At 40.9% G+C, this 24,357-nt stretch overlaps 1 protein-coding gene across 6 annotated transcripts in view; it reads left to right on the top strand.

The window, feature by feature from the left end:
* The window catches only part of ERBB4 (erb-b2 receptor tyrosine kinase 4), a 1,148,078-nt gene that overhangs the window by 850,088 nt on the left and 273,633 nt on the right, over positions 1–24,357 (top strand). For all 6 annotated transcript variants that reach the window (XM_019553894.1, XM_019553891.1, XM_019553890.1 and 3 more), the window contains exons 10-12: positions 6,139–6,212; positions 9,175–9,265; positions 12,385–12,584. In XM_019553894.1, the coding sequence (XP_019409439.1) occupies positions 6,139–6,212; positions 9,175–9,265; positions 12,385–12,584 (365 nt within the window). The remainder of the gene's footprint in view (positions 1–6,138; positions 6,213–9,174; positions 9,266–12,384; positions 12,585–24,357) is intronic.

Genomic DNA, 24,357 nt, shown 5'->3' with positions numbered 1-24,357 from the left:
TAGGAAAGGACAAAGAAGAAAGTTTGTGCTGAGAAAGGGGAAGACAGCTGGAATATAAGATTACTTTATGAGCCCTGTGACTGGATTGGAGGGACAGCCTCTCAGAGGCTGGGAAGCAGAGAATGGTTTGCTTCAATTGAATTTCTTATCATGAACTAAAAATTACCTTATCTGCAAAATGCAGATGCATATCTGGGAGCAGATCCTTGTGGCTTTACTGACTATGACAATATACATAAACTGAAAAACTTACCAATGGACTTTGACCATTAGATAAGTTGTCTATGAAATGCATATTCAGGTGTGAGTTGCAAAGACCCATATACCAAAGAGTGCTTAGATCCAGTGTTTCAGTGTATACATATCTGTATTTTGCATCTAAACACCATCAAAAGCTCAGGGACGACTGAAGAGATTTTTTTAAAAAGTAAAGTTTGACTAACATCTAAATTTTTCCACTCTTAAGGAAAAAATAGTTATAGCATATTTTTAACATATAATTGAAAATGTAACCTCAACCAGCACTTTAGATTGTATTTAGATGCAATTGGTTACAGTTAATGTCAATATCACTGTAAGAATGGGCATCTTTTTTCCACCTGAGATGCTTCTTGGTCAAAAAAAATTCTCTTTTGATACAGCAGTGAAATACAAGGCATCTGCCAGCTCTCTTGCATTGTCTGTCATCCATCCTGAAAGGTTTAGCCTTGGTAAAATAAAAGTATGATTAGATCTCCTTACTTATTCAGACCTCTTGTGAGCATCAATCATCAGCTGTGGTGAATTAAGTTTGCCACTTTGAGGTATAGCAGTCCCCATTAAAATGAACAAAGTCCTACAAATGGATGAACACAGTGAAACACTTGGAATATTTTTCCATTATGTCAGGTACTGCAGCTATTTTCACGTGCAGTAACAATAACTATGTATTCAATTTGTTCTGCCATTGTATAGCTTTCTGTCAACTTCTAGCATCTTACCTGTAGGTTCCTTAGAGTTTTCATCACTGGAAGTTGAGATCTGATATCTTGCACCACATCCACATTTGGAACTTCACATCATGGAAGGATACCATTAATTGAACTACAACAAATTAATCTGAAATTGTTGACATACCTAATTGCTGTGGATTTTTCCATAGTCTTTCTACATATTCTGGTATCTAGAAAAATAAAATTGCCAATAGCAAGAGAGATCTCTCAGAGTATGTTTCTACTGCTTCGGAGACATGGGGTGAAAGCAGATCTGCACATTCACTCTCTTCTGACGTACCAAATGCCAAAATGTAATGTAACTGCCATTAGTGTGTAGCTAGGCACTTACAAATAAGAAGGTCTAATGATGCTGCTGAAAGCACCCTAAGTACACACCAAGCAATTGTTACTCTATTCTTTTTTGGCATGTACAGAACTCGGTTCACACTGGTAAACCTTAGTATGTCTCAAGGGTATAGATTTGCTCTCAGACTGCTTGACAGGGTGAGGTAAAAGACACCTGATTTCCTGATATTTGGATTGGATATCAAGCTAAAGTGCTTGTTTACTGAGCATCTCATCTAAAGCACATTGAAATCAGTGGAAAGTTTCCCAACAACTTCAGTGGAATTGGATTAGGACTTCAGAGGTCAATGTTTATAAGCCAGCAAACTTAGGTTATGACTATATAGATGGTCTTCTCATCTTTCAAAGCAGGGACTGCAGTGTGAAAGGTTAACGAAGCATGGGATAAAGCATAGGAATGGATAAGGAACCAAATTAAAGTGATTTAAAGAAGCTCTGTTCTAGATTTAGGTAAGCACTGGGTGCATCTACACATTTATTAATGTGCCATGATTACAGTGCATTAAGTTTAGTACATGTAATAACACCAAAATAATGCACTGTAATTGGTGCTATTGCGTATTAGCACAGGTGAACACTTTTAGGTGACGCTTAATGCCCATTGGACTAATCTGCTGCTCATTTAGCTCATTAGCACAGTTTCTGCCAGCCATGATAATGCTCAGTAGAATTAGTCTAATGGGCATTAAGCATCTCACCCACTGAGCAAGATCTGGAAAGGCTCAGTGTTCTGACCTCACACTGCCTGAACTGTAGGAGTGGTCAACCAAGGACCCAGCTATAAATTTGCTAAATTCACATGGTAGATAGAAGGCTAGTCAATTTAAGACAGGCAGCCACAGAAATTTACCAGAATCTGAACATGCCCTGTGGCTTAGCTGATGCATTAAGTGAAATGTAATTTTGAGTATTAAAAGGGCATTAGTTGCAAAAATGTAAAGCAGAACTGTGAGATGAATCACATTAATGAACCTGTCTAGCATAAAGCAAGAAGCATTGGCAGAAACGACCTTGGAACAAAACTGTATTCTTCAGTGAAAGGATCCAAATTATAGTTTATTAAAGAAAATAGAAAGGGATGAGTAAAAGCTAAAATATTTTGTCCAGTGGAACAAAAGCTTATGGCATTTATGCTGAAAAAATGCAATGCTCTAAACCAGCATCCTGCTTAAAACAAACTAATAAAAAGCCTAATACCAGTCTTGGACATTTCAATTTACTCAGTCTTTTGCATCACATAATAAACCATAATTGTGAACTGGAATAGGTTGAAATAATGTCCTGTTGTTTAAAAGCGAAACAAATTTGAGAATCAGTCAAAAGCACTTTATAGTCTTGGGTCAGCTTTTTTCATTTAAGCTTATTATTAAATGTTAAAAATACATTTACCAAAAAAATTAAAAGAAATGAAAGGAGAAAGGACACCAATTATACAAATAATCGTTAAATAATTTGACAGTACAGAGAAACAATAATGATGTGTATTTGCCTCTTAAATTTTATTTACAGGAGTTGTTTACATGTACTCGGGATAAATTCTATCGTTTTAGTTTTAGAAATGGTTTACTTAATTTTGTTTGTATTTTAGATATAAGCACACTCGAAATTAAAACCATAGGAATTAACCTATGTCCTGTAAGTGGCCTCTGAGGAGTTGAGAGATGCTTTTGCAGCAATAGAGAACATTTTTGAATTGCAGATGTTAAAAAAACAGTGTTTCTTTTAATAATCTTTTACCTAATAAACTACAATATGCTCATTCCTCATTTAGGCCTTGTACAGGCATGCATTTGAAGCACTTCATATGACATTCAAAGGGTGAGCAGGGAAAAATGGTAGAAATTTTTCAATAATAGTCCTGTGGGAAAAACTTTATTTAGAAACTCTTCAAAATGAAGTGTTTCCTTTGTGTGTACACATTCTACAGAGCAGAATGATGTTCCACTCCCGCAATGCTCTGCTCTCTTGCAGTCAGACCATATCTTTGACCCTGGACCCTTGGGCTGACACTGTGGCTGCTTGTCTTGGCCTGCTCCCCATAACTAGCCACCCAGGCTGGTCAAAGCCAATGTGAAGCCTTCAGTAGGGCCCAACCCTCTACTCACTCCCTGTTACCAGACTGTCTGGCCTAAGTCCCCTTCTAAGACTCCTAAGACCCTCCACATCTCCCATATAAACCCCTGACTTGGAACAGCAAGTGTCTGGGCAAGAGGTTCAACCAGACCCAAGACTGCTTTGCTGGTCCTGCTATATTAGCTCTCTGCATCAGCTTCTGGCTTCTTGACCTGGCTTGCCCTCCAACTCTGCTCTCTGCTTGATTTTCTGGCTTCTTGGCTTGACTCTTCCCTAGACCCTGCTCTCAGATTGATCTGCTGGCTTCCTGACCCTGCTTGTCCTCAGATCCTGCTCACATATCCTGGCCCTGGTTTGCACCTTCTTTTTCCCAGTAAAATTATTTAACCTGCTTAATCTGACAACTATTATAAACTGGCAAGAGAGTTGAAATTATCCCCCCAAAAAGGGGGCGGGGAGTGGGGAGAAGAAACCAAAGTCACTGAGGGCCACAGATATCTTTCCACTGACTGTAATGGATTTTAGATAAACTTCATTGTCCTTTATCAGTATTACTATATATTTGCTTCCTAAGGGCATGGATGAAGTAAACTTAATTAATATATGCATACAGAAGTAGTTAACCTGCCTTCTGCCTAATATATGTATGCACCACTTGACATTCAGTTTGAGATTGAAAAAGCATTGGATAAGGCAGGATGAGGCACCTTTGCACTTCAAGAATGGTATTTCCTGCAATAAAGTGTCTGGAAGCTTTGTAGTTTTCAAAAATAGTGTTCCTTGAGAAGACATTTCAATGAAATGGCTTGCAAAATGTTATCTTATATGACTATTAGCACCTAACATTGACAATAAGGCTGGAAGTTGGAAATGGAAATTAAAACTAAATGGCACCTGCAGCATAGCATCTTTATCTGAAGTGGGGGCCTTCAAGGATTACTTTATTGCCTGCATTGGAGAAGAAAGTATTAAAAATAATATGAGGCCATTTGGGACAAACAAATCTTTATCCCTTTGTCTGTTCTTAGAAAATCCTCAGGAAGGAAGTCTTCAACAAAAAGACGGCTGCACTACCATGTAGTCAATTATTGTTTGCTTCTTCTAAAAAAGTCCTAAAACATTGTTTAATTTAGTAATAGCTTTGGTACCTGGGAGATTCAAAGGTCACTGAAGTAATTTTTTGGGAGGGGAGGAAGGGAGAAGGAAGCATATTTAAAAATAAATGAACAAATAAAATGAGTGGCCTAAAAATGGAATGCAGTGGGAAAGGTTTGGGAAAGAATGTATGTATTATTCTACATTTTAGTAAGCAGATCAAATAGCTACACCAGACACATTACCTTCTCTTGTTTATGGGTTTGAACTTTAATTTTTTGTCCTTAAAAACTCCCTGACATTGATATTTCAATGTTTTATATTATCCACAAGGGATTGGGTGGGGTTGTTTTTGTTTTTTTGCTTTTTCTCCTCCTTGATGTTAATAGATTGCAAGAGAAAAGTGATGTTTTTATGTTGAATAGTCAAAACCTGTCATCTACTTTTATGAGAGCTCCAAATTGTTGAAAATTAGGTTTAATGTTTCTGTGGTCCATTGGGCTTTATTTTAAAGATTCCTGAACTCATTTCATTCATACTAACTTGAAAGTGCTCTCCATAAAGGTTAGAAGTGACCCCATTACTCTATTACTGTACTGAAGTCTGAGGACATGGCTCCAAAGGCAGTGTGTTTGATTATCCATATATATCAATTCTAAGCAATTTTCCTCTTGGAAAGTCGAATGAAGAGGTGTTGGGAATGCGCACTTCTCTTCTACTAAAGTTGTTTTCTATCCCAGGGGTATTAGTTGAAAATACAAACATCCCACAACACAGTATCACACAAGACCTTTTTTCTTAATATTTTTGAAAGATCATTTTTTCTGGGTTAGCCTTTTTATCTAATTTTTCTTCCACAAAGGGGTCACAGCATAACAAACTTTCTTTTAAATTTAGTGGGTATTTTCAGAACATTCTCTTGTCCTACATTAATATTTATTTGCCTGATGACAGGGCTCATTAAATGAAAGTCACTCGTACCGTGGGCTACTCCAGAAGCTGCAGGACTGATTTAGGTTTTTTTAAAGTGGTTTTGGCCTCAATTCTGCCTCAATTTTCAGGTGAAAAAGTTAAAACAGTTTTGCGGGGGTCCTGGTTTTCAAAAGAGTTGGCATTCAACACTTTTTGAAAACACAAATCCTTTAGCTTACTTAACAGAGCCACCCTTACCTCACTGGTTGCTTTTGAAAATCTTGGACTACTTTTAGTAACAACTTTAATGATATTAGTATTGCTTTAACAGTCATGGCACTAGCTCATTTTCAGCACTATGTCTTAAAGATTAGTTTGAGTGAACATCCCCATACCTGTTGAGGCCATGCGTATCAGTGGTTGAAAATCCACTGCATTTCATAAATTCAAATATTTACCAAAACTTTTTGTTGCCTGATGGTTCAATACACTGAGCCTCATCTCTTGCTATCAGTATAAATTGGGAAATGTAAGGCTACAAACTCATTCAGGCCTTTGCAGTATCAGGAAGTTTAAAGAAATTGGAAAATGACTTGGTGTATTTGAATAGCTAAAAGCAAAGTGGTGACATTCTGAATAGTGCTACTCCATGAAGAAGTTTTATAACCCTGCTCATTTTATATTCAGAACATTACAATATGTCCTTCTAATCTTCCAGGGACCCATATCACACAATTGCAGCAATCGACCCAGAGAAATTAAATATCTTCCAAACAGTGAGAGAGATAACAGGTAACACACAGTTGTGATGCTATATAACTTGAGCTCTTTTCTCATTTTGCATTTGTATTTGACATTTGTTTTTATTTGAAACACACAGAAACCTTTGGATGCAGACAGTGCCATAAATTCGATAAACATTTAGCCAAATCCATACTAGTTGTTATCCACAAGTGCATTTCCTTCATTTCAGTTAATGCAGAATGTTCTCCAGTTCAGGAGTTCTTAGAAAGAGGGTGGCAAAGAGATGTCAAAACCTAATTGCTAAGTAGGATGGAGAGCATCAAGATGGCAACCCTTGGAGGACTTTTGCCAAAGAAATAGGGGCCACAGCATGGAAAACTGTTGAGGAATTCTGGTCTAATATAGAGGTTTAATTTTAAAACATTGCTACCGAGGAATTAAGTGTTTCCCATCCGTGTGTTATACTTTCATAGGAGACATATGACTAGAATTCCAAGTAATGCTCCATGAACTTACATCTTGTTTGCTACAGCTTCATCTTGCAGGGTTTAAGAATTCATTAATTATGAGTTCTCTTCCAGTTATTATTTCTAAGATAGTATGTACATAATTAAGGAAGAGCAACAATCATGGTATGCACATAAAAATGCTTCTGGGGGGAAGCTCTTCCTATTTTAATTGACCTTCTATTAAATGGCTCCCTAACCTTTTCACCACTCAATAACAAAGTGCAACTTGTATCCTAATTAATATAGAGTATAACCCCAATTAGTCAGTGGTGTTACCTGGGTAAAGTAAATTCTGACTCTCATCCTAACTAGGGAAACATCTCATATAACATAGGCCTTGTTTCAGCAAGGTATTTAAACATGTGTCAGAAGTTAAACACCTGAATAGTCCCATTAAAATTCACAGCTTTTAATATCCTTGGCTTGAGGGGGCTTACTCAATCCATGGACACATGTTACCTTTGCATCAGGACATATGCATGTTTCCCAGCACAAAAAGTGAGCATATAGACATTCAAGCAGTATGTGGTAGACAAAAATCAAAATGATGCTGTCATAAACTGTTAGCTCTTTCCAGCTCCAGCTTTACTGGAGAGCTGAGTTTTCCAGTGCCATGTGAAATGCATGTTCAGTTTCATGCAGCGTAATTTTAGTTGCTAGGATGCCAGTATCCTTTCCCCTCTCTCCCCCTTCCACATGCCGCAGATAGTGCTAGGACCTGATTACTAGGGACCTACTCAATTCATGGTTGCACAGATTTCATGGAAACCATGAAATCAGGCATTGTCCACAAAATCTACAAAAAAACAACAACCCCAAAACAAAAAACGTACTAAAAATACAATGCTGGCTTCTCCGTGGGAGCCAGCAGTTCTCGTAGCTACTGTGGCCTGGCCTTGCAGCCCGCTAGGATGTAGGGGGGAGCTTCCAGTACAAAAGGGAGCAGTCAAGGTTTGCCACTGCCTGGCAGAGAGAGATACCTGTCATGTGGCTCCACTCCTGCCTACCACAAAGGCTACTCAATGGGCAGCCTTCTAGGCTAGTCAGTGATGAGTGGCAGGGCTGCATGACAGACAGCCCTCTTGGTCAATCAGCAGGAAGGGGCATGGACACCAGGGCCCTTGGCCAATCAGAGACATGGGGGGCGGGCCTTGTGATAAGTCCATGAAAATGGTGACTGGTGCCATAGTCAGCCTGCAAAATCTCCCATCTACCACCTTGATTTGGATAGGTCCCTACTGATTACTCGGTAGGAGAGGAAGTCCTGGCTACATACCAGAAAGATGGAAGGCCACTGGAGATGCTAATTCCCACCACAGCTCGAACCATCCCTGGACTGTTCAGGTGGTAGTAGGAATTTCTCCAACTTCCCCCTGCTTCTCATCTGTCCTCTTTGTTGTTCTGCCAAGGATGGGATTAGGGTTAGGGTGAGGAAGTTCCTGCCACCACTGCTAGAACCTGGTAAGAACTGGGGCTCTGGCGGGGGAGGAGAGCAGTTTTGGCCTGGGTAGGCCCTGCAGGGCAAGGAGCTGTCCTTGATAGCTGCTGCTTTTTAGCAGCTACCATTTGTTCACTGATATCCTGCCTCCTCCCCTAACTGAAAAGAGGGCAGACAGTCAATTATCAGGCTCCCCTGGGGCAGAAGTACCCAAGGAGCAGCTCCAGCTCTGGCTGGAGATCTAGGTTTTAAGGTGACTTTGCAACTCTCTAGCCAAGGGACTGGAATGTCTGTATGCCCTCCTTTTTGCCACATTTCCCTAGCACGTCAGATTTCCTAGAAAGTTGTAGCAGTGTGATTAAACACCTATCCACAGCCTTATGCTTGGAGTTAGTCATGTCTTTAAGGGCTTTGTTGAATCAGGGTGATAATGAACCATGGTGCCATGTGTGGTGCCTGTGAGATGCGGCTTCTTCCTGATCTGCAAGGCACTTCTACTAGGCAGTATACTAGTAAAGCTAGGATACCACTCAATACCTGGTGATCCATGCACCTGAGCCTCCAAGTCCCTCAAAACATTATATGGTTGAGGGCTGCAGAAGTTATGATGTCACAAATTGAAATTCTCGGTCATTTCAAAGTTTCATTATTTTACTCAGTTTCCTGATAGATAAAAAATATTAAATCCACACATTAACAAATCCCATTAACTTCAATTCCTAGAAAATTTGATTCTGTCCACTGCCTTAGACTAGAAAAAAGTGGAGAGTTGAGGAAATATGAACTGACCGTGTCTCTCCACTTTGCCGTAAGTTTGGCTTTGGACTAGGTCTGAATTTCCTAAAACAACTTATGTACAGTTCCTTTGTTATGTGGGAGGAGGCTGTACTGCCATGTCTTACTTAATTCAAAGCTGGTGTCCCATATCATTCATTACTTATGTATTCTGCTTTCCAGACCTTTGCTCTCTCTTTATTATGGAATAATCTATCGTAATTCAGGTACACAATAAAGTAGCCTCAATGGCTGAGATGATGGAACATTTCTGACTTTATTTCCTTAGGTTACCTGAATATACAGTCATGGCCTGAAAACATGACAGATTTCAGAGTGTTTTCTAACTTGGTTACCATAGGTGGGAGAGCCCTTTACAGGTAAGATTTGCCTTTCTCTGTTAATGTAATGATTTATACTGTGCTATTACTATTTAAATATTATAATATAAATACAATAGAGAATAGAATCTCTCAAGAAGACCAGTCTAATTATAAACTTTAACTAGTTTTTGACTTAATACTAGTTACATATACACAGTTCCTGCCCCTATTGATTTTACTGATTTCAAAATGATAGCTTAAGATTTTCCACCAGAAAATAAATTTGTTGTCCAAAATTTACTGTTAATGAAGGAATGTGCAGTGTGCCCAGTCTATCAGTCATGTTTTAAATCTTTCACGTGTTAATTGGTATCACTGATTTGGTATCACTTGTAATCTACCATTCAGTAATGTTTTAGCATAAGCTAAACCCACATTTGAATATGTTAGCTCAGATGTTATTTGAATTTCCTAATGCATGCATAATATTGTACATCTTGCTTCCTAAATATAATAGAAGTAAAATGCAAGAATGAACACTGAAATGCCTGTACTTGCATATGGGACTTGCAATAGCTAGGTAGTTCTACTTTTACAAGTGGTATTTTGATATGAAAGCTGATATGGAGAAGTCAGTGTTAGAGGGAAGAAAATATGGTGAGAAATAATGGGGAAATGAAACAATATATCTGTATGATATATACAGTAGCCTCTCATTCCCAATTGCACAAAATGTTGTAAATCCGTCAAGGGATTCTGCTGACATCGTAAACAACAGCCCAAGTAGATTATGAATAGCAGTGAAACCTTGAGATTGAATTACAGCCCTGTATCCAGTTTTTGAAGCAGTGATTTTTATTTAGAATAGCTAGAAAACAATTATAACCGTCCAAAAAATGTAGATAATACTCAGAAAAGGGATTTTGGCTTCATTCATTTGCATCCATAAAATAATATGCAAAGGCATATCGACATCGTACAGGTGAAGACTTACTCTTGCTATGAGAAAGAAATGAGACAACAAGATACTGTGTTATAAGAAAAAAGTATGTAATGGCAGGCTGGAGGTGTTTCATTAAAGCTTACAATATTATTGGAAGAAATAAGACTTTTAATCTGACCTGAAAAGAAGACTTAAATCCATTTTCCATATCATTCTTCTACCATTCTGTCTTTTGTTTATAATCTAGCCCAAGATTAACCTCCCCTGTACCTCTTATTTTTTTATACTTATGAGCATAGCACTGTAAATTTAAATAGTGAAAATAGATGAAACTATAGCTTGTATGACTTTTTCAGTAGCTGCTACAAACATCCAATAACAGTAGTGGCATGAACATCCTTATCCCCTTATCTTCCCTTACCATAATCTTACAGCACTGTCACGTTCCAGTAGACAAATTGGCAGGACTCCTTTGTTGTCTCAAGGTGTGGACAAATGTAATGCTTAGAATGTTCTAAATATACTTTAAATCCCAAGAGTCCAGATGCTCAGGCCACTTTAGACCACTTTAAACTTCCCAGAATGTTACAAAGCATGCTGGTAAAATCAAATACTTTTCTGAGCCAGTACTTTTCTGAGCTCCTTGAACTGGTTCGGTGCTATGCATGGACACAGAGCATTCCATGACTAGTTAGCCACCCAGCACCTCACCCTCCACACCCAAACCCTTGCGGGGCAATGGAGTTGCTCTGTGATTTAGCCAGAACTCTGCTGCCCAAAGAGCTATTGCTTATAGAGACCACAGTGTGAAGGGATGGGGAAAGCGCAAAGCCTGTTTCAGTTTCACTACCGTATCAATGCTAGGGATCCTGGGCAGGAGGCCCAAGCTTATTTGGTGGGGAGAGGAAGACAGGTTCTAGAGGAAGGGTCTTTGTAGCCCTCTGCTTGTGGTGGATGGATGGTTGTGCCTGTAACAGTAAACCCCTGCTGGGTAGTGATGGTGGGGAGCTAGAGTCCTGCCCAATGGAAACTTAAAGCTGTGGGTGTAGGGGGAGAAGAACCATTGCACAATGGGCACTTACTAGAACCCATTTCCATGCTCAATTTAAAATGAAGTGGTTCATTAAGAGTTAATTGTTCCTGTATCCTGTGCCGTGCTTTTGCAGCCGGCCCCGTCCAGCAGGTTCCACCCTACACACACATCTCTATGCAGTTGCTGGCAATGAAAGGTAACTGAGTGGTTGGAAAAAACGGAAGAGTTCTTGAGGGACCCCAGAGAATCCAGCCCACTCAGACTCGCACACAGGGGTCCAGCCAACCACTCCACTCCAACCCCATGCCCCAAGCAAGGTCTTCCTCCCCTTCTAGAGGAATTCTTGGGAAATTCATTGATCCCTGGAAGGTGTGTTGGTCTGAGTACTCTACCACCTTCTGGTGGCATTTTGGGAGCAATACAGTCCCGAAAAGAGGAGGTTTCTACTTAAAACCCTTAGTAGTGTATGTGTGGATACTTCTGTCCAGGGACAATTGTAAAGCCATTCCCATTCAGTGATATGCTTGCAATGGTTCAACTTTTATGTCTGTTTGCACCCTCAAACCAAGTGGTCTATGTATTCATTCAGTTATCCATGGTCAGGTAACTATATTTGAAGTCCTTTGAATCTTTAAAACATGTTGTATATGAATGATATTGACAACAATTGAAACTAAATTCCTTTTTTGAGTTATTCTTTTTTATTCGTTTTTCAAATGAGATATACAATAATCATTTTACAATTAAGATGAATTCTAGAGCTGTTCAGAAATCCCTTCCTGTGAAAAATGTAATGTTTTTGGAAAGAACATCCCCCTCCCCACTCAGAAAGAAAAGCCAAAATCTACAAATTGTTTTGTGACAACTATTCTACAGAAATTGTTTTTGGAGTACTGGTGCACTTGGTTTTTGCTTGTCCACTGACAGCACAGGTTACTTTGGTCAATTTTATTTTCTCTCTAAAGGCAGAAAATGTAATTGAAAAGTGCATTCCAAATGAGATTTTGGGGAGGCTATCATTTTGATTTTTCTTGAACTAATAATGGAATTTTCAAAAAAAAAAAATTGAAGAAAAATTTTCTATAGAAAATGTGTATTTTTCAAAACTATACATTTAAAACCATTTTAATGGAAAAGACCGAGGTAACTTAAATTCCACATTCCAGGGCTAATGCACTTCTATTTATGTTTCTTTCCCAGTGGCCTTTCCTTACTTATCCTCAAGCAGCAGGGGATTACTTCTCTACAGTTCCAGTCCTTAAAGCAGATCAGTGCAGGCAACATCTACATAACTGACAACAGTAATCTGTGCTACTACCATACAGTCAACTGGAGCAGCCTTTTCAGCACACCCAACCAAAAGACAGTGATCCACCGAAATAAAAAGGCTGAGAACTGCAGTAAGTACTTCTGATCAATGCAATTTTTTGTCTGTGATTGGGCAGAAGGATAGAAGTAATGGATACTTTATGTACTGTGGGCCGGCTATCCAGGAGTGTCACTTGCCATTAACTTCATAGATATCAATGGAGCCTTGTTGATTCACAGAAGCTGAGAATTTGACCCAGTATGTCTCTGATCAGATTTATAGACAATTAAAGTGCATTTAAGTGTGACCAGCTGTAAAAAAGAAGAGAGGGGGCACTGCTGTCTCACCATGTTTTGAACTTCCCAGCATTAGAGGCCCATTTTCACAAATGTAAATTCCAAAGTAATAAATGTGAAGTGACTGTAGTGTTCCAGAAAGATGTCAGTTTGACAAATTTGAAAATTGTTGTCCTTTTTCATGGAAAAGGACTGGCAGTAAGTGTCTTCCCCAGCTGACCTACCCAAGTTCCTTCATCATCTTCTACAAAGGTCACTTTTGGGGATGATTGGATCATTTAGACCTTTCTCACCTTTTTGTCTTCACCCTCTGTGACAGGGTTACTAACAAGGTGTTAATTACTGCTGATTGTATGCTTTATTTGAAAGCCTGTCTGCTTGTAACTAGATTAAGATCCAATGCACTGGAAAACAAGTGCATTCTATGAATGTGATGGGCAAAATGATCATAGTTATGTTGAAGCCAGGCCAGGAATTTACTGGTACATAAAAGCCATCATATTTCTTAATAAAACAGTTCTGTGTCAGCTTCTTTTAGAACTCTAACAAAGGTGTACATTTATGAAGCTACTCCCCATTTTAAGTGACATCTCTTGTATTTGGGCCTTTGCTATATACTTTATTGAACTGCAGTCTACCTTTTTCTTAGTCTTCTAGGTTTTTTTTTTTCTTTTACCCTCTTCTCAATGTAGGGTTGGGTATTTGACTAGTCAAATATACGGTTCAGTCAAATATTAGTCAAAATGGTTTTAAAATGCCAATAGGTCCAATTATACACAGAAAAAGGCACAATTTTTCCAGTAAGAAATGTGTAGAAAATGAAAAAAATATGTCTGTCAAGATAACTACAAATAAATGTAGGGGGGGTTGGGGCTTTTTTTAGTAAAATACTGTAATATTTGACAGGTCAAAAATATACAGTCAGTTGGCAATATTTGACTGGCCAATTGACTTGCTTGCCAATCCTATTCCAATGTCATCAAATTCTTTTCTGTTCTCTATATGTTCTCATACAATGTAAGATGAGTGCTGCTTCATATTGACTGAAGCAACTTGACTTGCTGACTTAAATTTGTTGCATGTGGTTTGTCTATGCTTTCATCCTGTCACCAAAAGAAAGTAATGTGTACAGCTGAGTCTTGTTTTGGTTGGTTATCTTTTTCAGTACTGATGTTTTTCTATGTTTGTTAAAGAAGACATGTCAGCAAAATATGCCCTGCACTTTGAATGGGACCTGACTGAAGGTTGTAATGGTCTTTACTTCCTCAAATCATTTAAGTATTTTGAGCTGGTTCCCAGGATAGTATTTATTCCACACAGAAAAACTTTTTCTTTTATGGAAGAGTTCCATCATGCCAAAAGAGCAAACCTGTTGATTATGGTGCTCATTCTGGAGCATTAAGTGTTGTTTTTTTTAAGTATCCTGAACCTAGGTCATCAAGCACCAGGAGGCCAAAGACCAACAGCTTGAATCTGATTCACATCTTTGTAGGAACCAAGTGTAGACAGCCAACGATAGGTATAAAATGTTAAAGGCAACCCAGGGTACTGAGGAGATGAGCTGCTGAATTCTGTCCCAGTAGCCTGCATCTATCTCAAGGGTTCATGCCTAGATGTATTAAGTTTCTGTAATCTAGAGAATGTAATATAGAGATGGACACAGTCATGAAAAACTGAGGCTAGGTCATGATCTGATAGGATAGGATACGGTAGCAACCCAGAGATGATAGAAAATGTTGCTTATTGTTAATGCTATATGGGAGTTCAACATCAAGAAGGAATCCAATAACATTCTTAAACTTCAGGCTGACTTAACCAATCGTGGTTGTGCACCTTCAGCCACAGTAGGCTCTACAGTGGCTAGAAACATTTAAAAATGCTTTCTTCTATCCTGAAGTATCATCCCTATTTTGCTTGAGTTTTAACTTCAACCAGTTCTTTCATCTGACCAAATTGTTTTAGTGGTTCCCTTAGTCATCTTTTATATTTCCCTGGTCTTTTGGTCCTTTTTGGGCATTTATACACATGCCCTGGGAATGGCGGGGCGAGAGGCTTTAATTAGAGCAGCTCCAAGAGCCACTCTAATTAAAGTGCTTGAAGCGTCATGTATATCTGCGTCTCCATACTGAAAAATGGTGCACTTTAACTAAAGCTAGTCAAACAATTTTTAGTTAAAGCACCCTTGCCTCTATTTTTTCAGCTCAGGGACACCGAGGCATGTGGCACTGGAGTCTACTGCAGTGCAGTAATTACTACAGTCCAGCAGGCTCAGTTAATCAAGTCTGCTCCAATGCACTGTAATTACAATGAGTTGGAGCAGCCTCACTGCATATTTATAGGCACCCTTTGATTCCCAAGCTCTTGTGTGGTGTTTGAATGTCAGATGAGCTCCACTTTTCATGTAAGAAGCACATCATTTATAGCACTGTTATCTCATCACTTTTTTACAGATTTTGAGAGACTATGAGCAGTCATAGAGCTTCCAACAAATCTTAAAGTAATGTCCTGTGCTACAATCCTGTCTACCTCCATGACCTAGGCCCAGCGTAAAATGTTCTCAGGAAGTAGTAGTCATCCTTTCTCCATCCCCAAAATAATAATAATAAAAAATGTCAAACAAGAAATAGAAGGAAGATGGAACAGAAACCTATATCTTATCCCATAACAGTTGAGCATTGCTTCAAGGTCTTTAGAGCTTGGAGATTATATTTTAGGAGACAACAGAAAATATATGGCTGTAAGGTGAACTGCATATCTGGGCCATGTCGCTTTTCACTTCCTGCAACAGTTAGTCATTTGTTTCACTGGCTTTGATTGCTTGGAGGCTTAGTTGAACACAGTATTAAATGGTTTAGGGAGCTGCAAAGTATCCCTGTATTAACTGTCAGGACTCCTATGTCAAATGGCTTTTTGTTCTTTTGTGTAATCTCTAAGTTTAGTTGGCTTTGAAATATCAAAAACTGTCAAAATATGGGGTTCCCAACCCTTTCCAGACATGGAAGCCTGCATCTGTTGTTTGACCTCTTCTTATTCTGCAAACTTATAGAAAAAGAAACCAAATTATTTTTCTCCATAATAAAGAGGAATGACCTATCAGAAATAATTACCTGTAATTTGTTAAATTTAATATTAGAGTACCTTCTGCATGTTTGAGGACAGTATGGAATAAATGACTAAAGGTGAATAATGTATCTGAGCTCTCATTCTTTAAACTTCATTGGGAAAACAGTTTCTAATTAGTTTCACGCTAACAAATCTGTGTAGGCTATATTACCCTGGTGTGTGAAGCCAACCTCTCTAAAATTGCCCCTAAACTATGCTCATGAAAAAATTGTGGACACGTGGAAGTCAAGTTTTAGGTGGTTATCTTCTGCATTGTAAATGCAAACATCCATTTAAAAGTTTTTCTTAAGGTGTTTTTAATGTAATAGACATTTTGAAGAGGCAGCATTCATTTAGCAGATGGGGCATTAGACTGAGTCTAAGGAGATCTGTGTTGTGTTTCTGTGTCTGAGACTGACAGACTATAATCCTGGGCAAGTCACTTCACCCATTTTTCTTCACACCCTTTGTTTGTCTTGTCTGTGTAGGCTCTGATTTTTGCAAACGTTTGGGTGCATGTTTCACTTCCCTACTCAAAATATTCCCATTGAAGTTAGATGCACTAGTCACAATTTGGAATTAAACTCATGAATATATATTTGCAAGATCTGAGTCTAACCTCTTTGAGCAAGCACTTTCTCATTTTGTGTGTCTAACCAGAGCTTAGCATACTAGAGCACTTAATAAATTGGGGACTGTAAGATTTTATTATAATACAAAAAATGGCAATAAAACAGGTCAACATAATGAAGTATCAACAATACTTCAAATAGTACTTCTTATCTAATTCACTCTCCTTTTCAGTATCTACTCCCTGCCACTGAGTGACACAGGATACTGTGCAAGATGGACCTGTGGTCTGACCCAGTAAATGACAATTCTTACCTTCTTAAGTTCTTAATTTAGTGCAAAATGTACATTTTAGTCAAGTTTTGTGTATATATGTGTGTGCGTGTGTTTGTGGAAATTCTCAACAAAAAAGAAACATCAGATTCTTTCTCCAATTTTGCTGATACCTTAGCAAAAGTATCCAAAAGACACTGTTTCTTCATTTCATTATCACAAATCTCTCTGACCTAAGTAATTATAACAATCACACTCTAGTATGTTAATCAGCACTCCTTTCTGTATTTTAAACCATTATCCACTTATGTCCTACTTTCATCAGAAAGATTGTTCTTGTGTGGGGCTTATTTTTAGGTAGCTTCACTCAAAATAGAAAAGTTATTTTCATGACAGCTTTCAAGATCAGCAAAGTTAACATCATGTTTGAACAACTTTTATGAAATCTTATGATCTGGTGATATCCTCCCCAAGTCATTTGATACTGAGTTCAACTAAGCCTTCAAATAGTTGATGCCAGAGAAGTACTGAAAAGTTGTTCAGAGTTTAAAATGTCTGGAAGAGTTTAGAATACAAGAATGTATTTTTAAAAAATGCACTGGTGTTGTTTAAGAAACACTACTGGTAATAGTGTTGTTAGGGTATTTGTCAACTGAGTTTGGCCGAACATTTATTGTTTGGATCATGATGAGATAAAGATGATGGATCTCAATCATTCTGAAAACCACTAGAGATTTATCCAGTACAAGAAATATATTTCACTTTCCTGGTACTCTCAGAATTGGATCATCATCCTACTGGTATTTTTACAACTTCATAAAAACAGTAGATATTTGGTGTTTGTTTTCATAGCCTGCTAGCTTTTAAACAAATAAAGTCAAGATCACCTTTAAGAGGATTCCTTTGGCTTCACATTGGTAATGAACTTCTTCATCTGTGCAAAGTAAATGGGTTGATTGAGAAAGCTTACTCTTTGTATGTTTGTTGGGGATATGAAAAAAGCCATTTGCATTTTGATGGGCCTGAATAGGACAGCAGTCTATAAAATTCAGGGAAAGGTTTTATCTGACTCATTCACTCAACATTATTATACTTCTAACTGAGCCATTGTGGCATGTCAAGGTTTTTTGGAGGAAATTATTTGAAAGCTATTTGAAATCAGCCTACCAAGATTCCAAACCTCTGAAGTGATCCTGAATAAAACACAAGAAACCTAATACTTACACTTCACCTGAAGTGGAATTTGTTGCGTCAAAGGATATTTAAATGAGTCACTCTCTTTATCCAGGACCTAGCGGTAGTTAAAGGACAGAGAAATCCAGCATGAGTCTGCCTGAAGAATGGAATAGCTGCCCTGATAGGTTCTTCTATCTCACATTTCCATCATCTTATCATGCTTCTGATGTGATATTTTAGAATTGGCTAGTAGTAACTGACCAGTGCTCAGAAATTGGAAGTGATAGTTATATGTACATGAACTGTAAGTGCACATCAGATAAGCTATATCTATAGCCCTATAGATGGCTAGATTTGAATGGATGGAAAGAGGACCAAGCTGCACATAAAATTGGTAGGGAAAATAGTGTACGATAGCAAAAGCAATTCAAGATGAAATTTATCTTTCTCCTACTGTGTTTTAAAAGAATGTGATGAAATTGTGCTGTAGTGAAAATTGTGAATTTTTCCAAATTTTCTCTGGGGCAGGATTTCATCCATTTTGCAGAAAGGCTTTGGTTTTCCACAGCTTATGTTTTCTGCAGAACTTAAACTGTATTTTAAAAAATAAATGTATAACAAACACATTTCATTTTTGAAAATGTAGACAACACTCCATTGATACGCATAGGTGTTGAACACTCATAGCTGAGATATGAATTTAATCTTGTACTGCATAGTTATAAAATGTTTAAAATATTGTGGAGTGTATTTTCAATGCATAACCCTAATGAAACATCCAGAAATGACCAGCCCCCACCCCCCCAGAAATAATTCTATAAAATAAGCTGGCTTGGGAATGCAGGTGGTAGGTGGACATCTTCAGGCAGGCAGCTGTGTGAACATATGCTTGAGTAACTAACTATTCAGTTGTATCAAAGTCTGGAGTACCTAAATGCAGTGCATGGAACTCTCTTCCAGTTCATCGTTTTTCCTACCTTTAATTGCTATTATGAATGCAATATAAAATGTAGCTATATGATTTGCATAAGGCTTAATATTTTGTGAATTACTATAAAGATTTTTTAATAGGAACGATTTTTGTTTTAAGCTGAGTTTACTATCATGCCATGCCACACTAAAATATAGGGTTTACTGTTTTTTTCTGGCCCTGGGCCCAATGCTTGCTTAATGTAATATTTTCAGAAAGCATTTACATTAAATATGAATCTACACTAAGCGAATTCAGTAATATTGTTTTCCTGTAAAACCTGAGGCCAGCAGGTTGGAAGCACTCCTGGATGCCTTCCAGCATGCCCCGTGGATTCCCTAGGCTGTGGGAGACTGCCAAGAGCCTGCACCACCCTGATTAACTGCTGGGCATGGGCAAGCATGTCACCAACCACCTGGCCCATCACCATGGATCCTCCCCCATGCCCAGTCTTAGGTTTCCAGAAAAGTCCCAGATAGGCAGGCATGTGCCTCCATGTCCTGGCCTGCCAGTACTCCACTATGGCAACCTGCCACCTTAGCCCAAGCAGGGAGACCCCAGAGCAGTGGAGTGTCCTTTTTGTTACCCTGTATTGACTGTCACTGGATGCTGTGGGACATCAGTCGCATCCATGTGAATGTGATGGGGCAGCAGGTCACCATGGGATGCAGCTTCATGCCCCCAAAGCAACAGCTGGATGTCCTACATGGGGCCACCCACTGCACACTGAGCCTGCCAAGCATCCTGGACTTGGTCATCGACTTTCACATGGTCAATGAGAATGAGGCTACCCAGGATGCCATGGGTGCTGGGGTGATTGTCCTGGGCACGTGGGATGATGAACAGAGGGTCCAGACCTTCTGCATGTGTTGGGCCATCTTTGTGGACATTGTCACCCATCTAGTCCCCAACATCACATACCAGGACATAAGAATGTAGCCACCCTTGACCCTGGAGAAGCAGGTGGCCATCACTGTCATAAAGCTGGCCACCCCCAGCAGTTACTTCTGTGTTGCTAACTTGTTCAGCATAGACAAGACCATGGCTGATGAGGCCATCCAGGAGGTGTGCCTGGTCATCCAGGACATCCTGACAAACCACTTCATCTGCCTTGTCAACCTGCAGGAGGAGTTCTCTGGTTTCTGCCTCATGGGCAGAACTGCATGTGAACAGCACACATATCCCTATTCTCTGCCTGACCCAGGCTGTTCAGGAATTCATCAACTGTAAGGGCTACTTCTTCATCATCCTGCAGGGCATTGCCCATTACCAGGGCCACTTCACCCACATCTTCACCAGCTGGACGAGCAGTGCCCATGATGCTTGCATCTTCCAGAGTTCCGCACTCCTCAAGCTGATGAAGAGTGGGTGCTACAGTCCTAGGCTCCTTCATTTGTCATCAGTAATGTTGTCATCTCTCCCCTCATCATCAGTGAACCAGCTTATCCTTCCTGCCCAGGCTGATGAAACCATATGGGAAGCAGCTGGACTGCCAGAAGGAGAACTTTAACTACAGCCTAACCAACACTGCATGTTGGTGAAGTGTGCCTTTGGCTGCCTCAGGGCATGCCGGTGGGCTCTCAACATACATCTTAAGGTGTACAAGGAGAACCTGATATGACTCACTGTTGCTGCATGTCTTCTACAACATCTGTAGGCCAGGAGAGAGGCCTTCTGTGAAGCCTGAACAGAAGAGGCACAGTGTGCAGACCAGGCATGGCAGCTCATGCATATGTTGCACAGAGACTGGGGAGAGAACAGATCCTCTGCTGATGTTGGGGGCACTGACCCTACATAGCAGCAGGCAATCCAGATCAGTGAAGCCCTGAGCAATTATCTCCTTACCCGTATCTGAACTCTTCTCCCACATTGGTCAATGATCTGTACTGCTGCTTTTCACCTGGCAAAGTGGAAATTGGGGTCCCACCTGTTTTGCAGGTGGGCAGCATGCCCTGAAGTAGTGCTGGAACAGGTTGTTGGGGTGGGAGGGCCTGGTTCCATCTGCAGGCACTGCGGTGGGGACCTGCTCTGCTCCCTCAGAAGGTCTGGGGATCCAGGGTCCTGCAAGGACTCGGGCCTTTCTAGAGTGGACAGGGACTGATCACTCTGGGTAATGCCAATGGAGCTCTTATACTGCCTCCTCCCCTGGTCCTTCCCTTACAAAAGGCGTATTTCAGTGTGGGGTCTCTGCAGGGCATTTCCCTGGTGAGAGTCAGCTAGGACCAGAGGGATGAGCTTTACCACTACTCCCAGGAAAATCCCATCCAATACTCTATGCGTCTGTTGCAGGATACAGTCTTTGGGAGGTGCTTAGAGCTGGAGGAGGGCCATCTTTTTTGTGGCACACTGGAGAACCCCAGGGTGCCATTCAACATTAGAGTTCTTCTTGTGTGCTACCTGTGGCTCTGCTGACACCCTCAGATGGATGAGCTAACACCCTCAGATGGATTCACAGTCACCACTGCTATTGACACACTGCTCAATTTGTGACCTGACCTTGAGAGAAGTTCCCCAAACCCAGCTATCTAAGAAGAGTCCTGACATCTGCCACCCTTGGCTTTCCAGCACTGATCTTCTACTGTAAATACTCCAGGAGGGGATGGGAGTAGGATGTGGATGTTGCTTTGCTTTTAGGGTTTGGAGTAGAGGGTGTGGTCCAGGACCAGGACAGGGCTATGATTGCAGGAGAAGGGATAGGGGTTGCCTTGAGGGGTCAGTATAGTGGCTTCCTATACTGTGAGACTCAGAGTCACCTGGCACCCATGGACTTTCCCCAGGGATCACATCAAGGGGCGGGGGGAGGAGAAAGTGCTGGAGTTCCTCTTCCAAGCCTCTCCAGGCACACAACTCAGGATTCACATAGGCAGTGGGACCATATCATCTGAGATAATGATTTGTACATAGGACTCCTGCCATCACTTCAGGGCATTTTTTAGATTGGGAGGGAGGGAGAGAGGGGGGTTGTTTGGCAGGGGAGATTTTTTTTCTCATTCCTGCTGTACTACAACTCTAGTGGTTCTCATAGATAGCTGTGTGTTATATCCTATCCCTGACCTTGGTGTTCTCTCTGCCATCTGGTCCAATGATGCTGCCAACCAGGATGGCATTGAGTGCTGGCATTTTTACCTGGGTTTTACACTGTATCTTCAGAGATCAGTCAACTCTTTGAGTGCCTGGCTTTGGGTGTGAGGTGGGAGCTCTTTCAATGCCATTGCTCTGGCCAGCTGGGTGGAGGCTCCATTTCGCCCAGGAGCTGAGCATGGCCCTGAGTGATAGGTCAGGGAGGTGTGAATGAGGCAGTTTTATGTTCCTGTAAAATTGGAGTTGGGCTGCTAACTGCCCAAGATCAGGGCATGGGGTAGTCTGGTGCCTTGGCTATGGTCCAGGGAGGGGAGGTGGGGAATGGTCTACTCAGTGCTAAAAGATAGTGCTAAATGACTGAAACCTCCCAAGGATTTAGCAGCCTGTGGCTCTGTGCTTTGAGAAGTTAAGATAAGGCAAATCACCCTTCTCCCCACTTTTCATCCCCCTTTCTCTTTTCCCCAGAGGTCCCACATTTCCCCAGTACCTGGACTCCCATCACAGCCTTGAGGAGTAGGGGCAAATCATATTGTCCCAGTCTGCAAGCAGTCCTTGATTTATGCCTAACTCATCAGCAGAAGTTGGGGGAGAACTGGTTGTGGGCCCTGTGGGTCATGCTGCAAATGTAGCCACTGTGCTGGTAGTGTGGGGGCTAGAGGATACTCTGCATGTCTGGAAAGGGGGCAGTGAGGTTTCAGAGTAGTGGGTTTGGAACACCCATGGGAGCTGTGAGGGGAATGGTATTCTGGGGCCAGGATTCTTGGCCATGGTCCACAGGGTTGAAGACAGTGGATGAGGGGCTTCAGTGAGGTAGAGGGCATGGGCTCCAACTCCAGCTCCTGGGTCTCAATTGCTATTGTGTCAGATCACTCCTGCATGCCATGTTTCCTGCTCTCAACCATGCCTGAGAAGATGTCAAATGTGCTCAGGTCTAGCTGCAGGTGCAACTCAGTTCCCACATCTTGTGACAATGCAGGGACCAACACCAATGGGATAGACTCCTTGTGGGCCAGCTTCAATAGCTGACTTCTTGCCCTCTGGCCCCAGGGACCTGCACCAGTGGTCACCTAGTTGTCCCATTGTCTGGGGCCTCCCTTCACTACCTCCTATGGTAGAGTCCCTACCAATGGACTCCCCACCCTGTCCCCAAGTGGTGCCATAAGTGTGTGAGGTCTCAATGCCCCTGTCTTTGGTGAGGAAGTGGGACAGCTCCTCACAGAAGGGCATGACTTGCCTCTGGGCCCCAGACCTCTTGTTGGCATGGTGCATATGATTATACTAGATCTTCATCCATTTAGTCTTGATGCAGCATTTGTCCCAATCCCTTCTGTGGCCCTGTGCCTGCATCTGCTGGGCAATGCACTTGAAAACATCCCTGTTACAGTACCCTTTCTAGAGCTGGTACTGGATCTTCTCCTCACCCTAGATGGTGATGAGATCCCTCATCTCTTTGTCCCATTTCTGTGACCAGGGTTGGAGGAGAATAGGATGGGGTCTTCCATGGTCCATGGTAATGACCATGGGATCTCAGCATCCATGGGTATGTGAAGGTCTGGCTGTGACGGAGTTGGATGTAAGTCTGGAAGGGTGGATAGATTTAAAAGGATTCATATATTTTTAGGGTTGGAAGGGACCTTAGTAGATCATTGAGTCCAACTCCCTGCCCTGGGCAGGAAAAAGCATTGGGGTCAGATGATCCCAGCTAGGTGCTTGTCTAGTCTCCTCTTAAAGACCTCCAAGGTAGGGGAAAGCACCACCTCCCTTGGAAGTTCATTCCATATTTTGGAAACCCTCACCATAAAGAAATTTTACCTAATGTCTAATCTAAATCTTCTCTCTGTCAGTTTATGGCCATTGTTCCTAGTAACCAGGGAGCACCCTGGTAAACAGAGTGTGCCGTATTTATTGCTGCCCCCCTCCCCCTATTAATTTGTAGATGGCTACAAGATCCCCTTTCATCTTTCTTTTGTGGAAACTGCAGAGATTCAGGTCCTTCAATCTCTTCTCAAAGGATCTAAACTGTAGGCCCATAAACCTCCTGTGAATCCTCGAGTAGCCCTCCTCTGAACTGTCTTAAGGTTATCCATATCCCTCTTGAAGTGCGGTGCCTAGAACTGGAGCAGTATTTCAGCTATGGTTTTACAAATGCTGGCTGCATAGTGGGGAACTATCACCTCCTTAGTAAGCTTGTGTGAAGCTGCTAGTATTTGCTTTGGATTCGGATTCAGCCAATTAGGGGGACAGTGATTTGATTCAGCTGAATCTGAATTGGCTAGGCCAGGCCCATCCCATGCGAGCGTCATAGCCCAGCCCTTGGCATGGATCTTTGAAAACTCCTAGCGCTCTGGTGTAGTGCCCAAAGACTGGAAGAAGGCCAATGTGGTGCCGATCTTCAA

Source organism: Crocodylus porosus, unplaced genomic scaffold, assembly GCF_001723895.1.
Source record: "Crocodylus porosus isolate Cpor-Errol unplaced genomic scaffold, CroPor_comp1, whole genome shotgun sequence".
Classification (NCBI taxonomy): domain Eukaryota; kingdom Metazoa; phylum Chordata; order Crocodylia; family Crocodylidae; genus Crocodylus; species Crocodylus porosus.
The sequence above is the reverse complement of the archived record's forward strand: the minus strand, read 5'-3'. Positions and strand labels throughout refer to the sequence as shown.